The 4,040-nt window shown below is 40.9% G+C and overlaps 1 protein-coding gene across 2 annotated transcripts in view; it reads left to right on the top strand.

The window, feature by feature from the left end:
- Positions 1–4,040, top strand: part of IFT56 (intraflagellar transport 56) — a 44,866-nt gene that overhangs the window by 1,581 nt on the left and 39,245 nt on the right. Inside the window, exon 3 of one of the 2 annotated variants that reach the window (XM_059396313.1) lies at positions 3,330–3,422. The exons of the other annotated variant lie outside the window; for it this stretch is intronic. Within the exon in view, the coding sequence (XP_059252296.1) occupies positions 3,330–3,422 (93 nt within the window). The remainder of the gene's footprint in view (positions 1–3,329; positions 3,423–4,040) is intronic. 2 annotated transcript variants of the gene reach the window in all.

Raw genomic sequence — 4,040 nt, 5'->3', positions numbered from 1 at the left:
CTTAGGTCATGATCTCAGGGTCCTGGGATCGAGTCCCGCATCGGGCTCTCTGCTCAGCAGGGAGCCTGCTTCCTCCTCTCTCTCTGCCTGCCTCTCTGCCTACTTGTGATTTCTCTCTCTGTGTCAAATAAATAAATAAAATCTTTAAAGAAAAAAAATAAAATGAACTAAGAAGACAGACCTACTTCTTGAAGGACACTTTGGGTTACCTCTAGTCCCACTATGGTGAATTCAGCTAAAACTATGGCGGGACATTTAAAATAGCATCAGTTCGCGCAGTGAACTGATGCTATCCCGAGTGCTGACCAACTTATGTTTATTCCTATTATATGTTATAAAGTCTGGATCATTTATATAATACCACCATGCTTCATGCTTCTTGTCTAGAGCACTGTTTCTTCAGAAAATACTTCAAATCTCTATGGCAGTAGTTCTCAACTTCTGATACACATCAGGACCACCTAGGCTGCTTATTAAAATGTATATTCCCAGACTCCTGCCTTAGGGATTCTCATTCTTTCCAAATCGGTCTGCAGTGGTGCTCAGGAACCTGCATTTTTGACAAGTGGCCCAAGTGCTTCTGATGTAGGTGATCCAAGGATACTACGCTTTGAGAAGCTGCCTTGTGGGAATCACACGTTGTTGGGGGATGAAGGGGCACACCAAGGAATGAAGAGAAGAGTTTTGACAGGACAATCTGGTTGTGTGGTGCCAGTCATTTCTCCAAAGCACTACTCTGGCTATATGTAATCTTTCAGTACTTGTAATCTATCAATAATAATTGTTTTAATTAGTTTTATATATTCCTCAGTCTTCCATGTACAGTCTTCTGTTTCTCATTAGCTCTGCTATCGAGAACTTTGTTTGACTTTTTTGGTGTCAGCATTCTCATCTTCAAATTGGGGAAGTTGGGGGCACCTGGGTGGCTCAGTCGGTTAAGAGTCTGCCTTTGGCTCAGGTCATGATCTCAGGGTCCTGCGATGGAGCCCCATGTCGGACTTCGTGCCTGACAGGGCGTTTTCTTCTCCCACTCCCTCTTTCCCCTCCTTTGCCCCCTCCCAACTCATGTTCGCGTGCGCACGCTCCCTCACTCTCTCAAATAAAGAAATAAATAAATAAAATCTTAAAGAAATAAATAAAGTGGGGAAGTTGACTTGGAAAGACCTTCTAGCTCTGTAAATCAGTGGACTAAGTGGTCGTTATATATCTAATTTGTATCAGTCCCCTTTCTCTTCTCTCTTGTCTTTGAGATGATGACCACATTTTCCTTCCTGTGTAATCCCACACTGCTTTTAAGTTATCAGGGAGGCTCTGTTCTATGCTTATTCTTAGGTGAGTGGTTAAAGAGCCATGGTGTATAGGAATGGGTACTGCTGTGCTTTGGGGGAGGGGGGCCTCATGAGCTTTCCTGTGGTTCCAGGCAATTCCTGAAGCAAATTCAGGGAGACTTCGAATAAGAATTTCTTCAGACTTAAGGCACTGTCCTCAGATCCACAGCGTTTTGTGTAAGGAAGACTTGTAATGTTACGGTGTTAACTTCAGGAGTAAGTTCTTATCCTAGAGCAGGAAGTATTAATGGTTGTCTTCATCTTGTAACAGTCAAGGCACCAGTGTTCTGTAGGAATGCTCTATAAATAGGTGTTCGCTCCCTATTTAATTTTTTTTAAAGATTTTATTTATTTATTTGACAGAGAGAGAGAGAGTGAGAGAGGAAACACAAGCAGGGGGCGTGGGAGAGGGAGAAGCAGGCTTCCTGCCAAGCAGGGAGCCCGATGTGGGGCTCGATCCCAGGACCCTGGGCTCATGACCTGAGCTGAAGGCAGATGCTTAATAACCGCGCCACCTAGGCACCCTCCCACTTCATTTTCTTTTTAACCAGTTTTTTGTGTATCAGCCTGTAGAATGGAAAACTCTCACCTTATCATGGGAGTTCAAACTCGTCCTTCAAGGCCTCATCGCTTTCCTCCAAAACAGGACTTCCGTTGGCTGGGATATTTTTTCACAATGCACATAAATGAGGCCAGTCTTCTCAATATCCTTAATTCTTATAGGCCCTGGTAAGCCTATTTAAGAGTAACAGAATGATTTAATGGCTTATTCTCAGTGAAAGGTACCCGTATGTGTGCGCTAATGGGACAGGTTTGATGTGTGCGTTGGAAGGCAGTAGAGCATGGAGGGTGAGAACACAGGTGATGGAGTCAGTGGACTGTGGTGGTCCCTGCTACTGCCCTCCCTGGCTGTGGTGGTCTTGAGTTCATTGCTTAATCTCTCTAACCTTCAGAAACTTTGCATAAATCTTGAGTTTCTTAATAGCCCCCGGAATTGTTATGGGGATAACTCTTAAATACTTTCTGGAATAAGATGTCCATTAATCCAGGAAAACAAAGGTGAAATATTTGAAAATATATGTTTCTTTCAACTGGAAATATTAAGTGAACTAGATTTTTCATCTTGTGAATATCTAAGAAATAATCTGTCTGTGCTATAGTTTTCTTGAGTAATGTACAAAGCAAACATTGAAATTCTTTTCATTCCTAACATTGAAAAGAATTGAGACCATCGGTACAGTTACACACATTGTTTCAGTATAGCCTGTTTCAGTTGCTCTGCAGCAGCCATTCTTCTAGCATTTGATGATACTTCCTGGAATAAGTGGAATGTATATTCTGTTAGTTTTTGCAGCATTCAAAAAAAATAAACGTTTCTGTGACAATTAGAAGGAAATTGTGCTGGGGCGCCTGATGACTCAGTCAGTTAAGCATCAGACTCGATCTCAGGCCAGGTCTTGATTGCAGGGTCATGATTTCAAGCCCCGTAAGTTCAAGTTGGGCTCCATACTGCGTGTGGAGTCTACTTAAAAAAAAGTTTGGGGGGGGTAGTAATGGTGCTGAGTTCCCTAGGTATAGGCTTAATTAAACAGTATTGTCTTACTTCTGTTACTTGCAATTTCCTTGCTGATTTGTTATTGGTAGTTTAACATAGTAGTGTTGTTTGTTTTTAATTTTTTTAAAAATTTTATTTTTAAGTAATCTCTACACCCAGTGTGGGATGCAAGCTCACAACTCCAAGATCAAGAGTCACACACTCCACTGACTGAGCCAACCGGGTGCCCCAACATAGCAGTTTTTTAAATAGATGGTTTATTCAACGTCTGTCTGTCTTTCCCTCCCTCCCGTCCTCGCTCCCTCCTTCCTTCTTTTTTCCTTCCCTCCTTCTTTCTTTCTGTCTTTCTTCCTTTCCTCCCGCCCTCCCTTTCTACCCCCCCTTCTTTCTTTCTTTCTTCCTCCTCTCTCTCTCACTCTCTTTCTTTCTGAAATTTTAACCTGAAGTTCAAACGTCACGTTGGGGAACAAGAAGAGGATACTAACCTGTGGATCGGATACTGTGCTTTTCACCTGGGTGACTACAAGAGAGCTTTGGAGGTTAGTTAAAAAAAAAAAAATGCAACACAAGGATTTTGAAAGTTATTAAGCTTTGTATTATAATGATACGTGCTCCTGGTAAAATTCAAACAATGCAGAAGGAAACAAAGTAAAAAGTAAAACATCCCCTCTTTGCCTTCCACAATCCTATTTCTTTGTTAACAGAGGCAACCACTGGCTCTTGTTTGATGTATTACTTCAGAAATCTTCTCTATAAGTTCAAATATATATATAGATATATACATATATATCAATATCTTATATATCTTGTTTACTCTTTGCTTTTAGATATATACTAATGATATATATATTAGCATTTCTTAGGGAAATTTTCAAAAGAATGGAAATAAACCCTCTTGATAAAATTTCCATGATGCTTCTCTCAAAAGAAGTTCATTTTCATTTTGCTTGATTAATTTTATGCATAGGAAATGTTATCTTTATGTTTGTGCAAGTTGAGTTTTGAAAGTTGTTTTTCTTTGTTGTTGTAAACAGCACCTATGTAATGAGCAACCTATAGGAATATGAATCTAGATAAAATTATAGTTCCCGGGGCGCCTGGGTGGCTCAGTGGGTTAAGCCGCTGCCTTCGGCTCAGGTCATGATCTCAGGGTCCTG

This window comes from Mustela nigripes, chromosome 4 (assembly GCF_022355385.1).
Source record: "Mustela nigripes isolate SB6536 chromosome 4, MUSNIG.SB6536, whole genome shotgun sequence".
Classification (NCBI taxonomy): Eukaryota; Metazoa; Chordata; class Mammalia; order Carnivora; family Mustelidae; genus Mustela; species Mustela nigripes.
The sequence above is the reverse complement of the archived record's forward strand: the minus strand, read 5'-3'. Positions and strand labels throughout refer to the sequence as shown.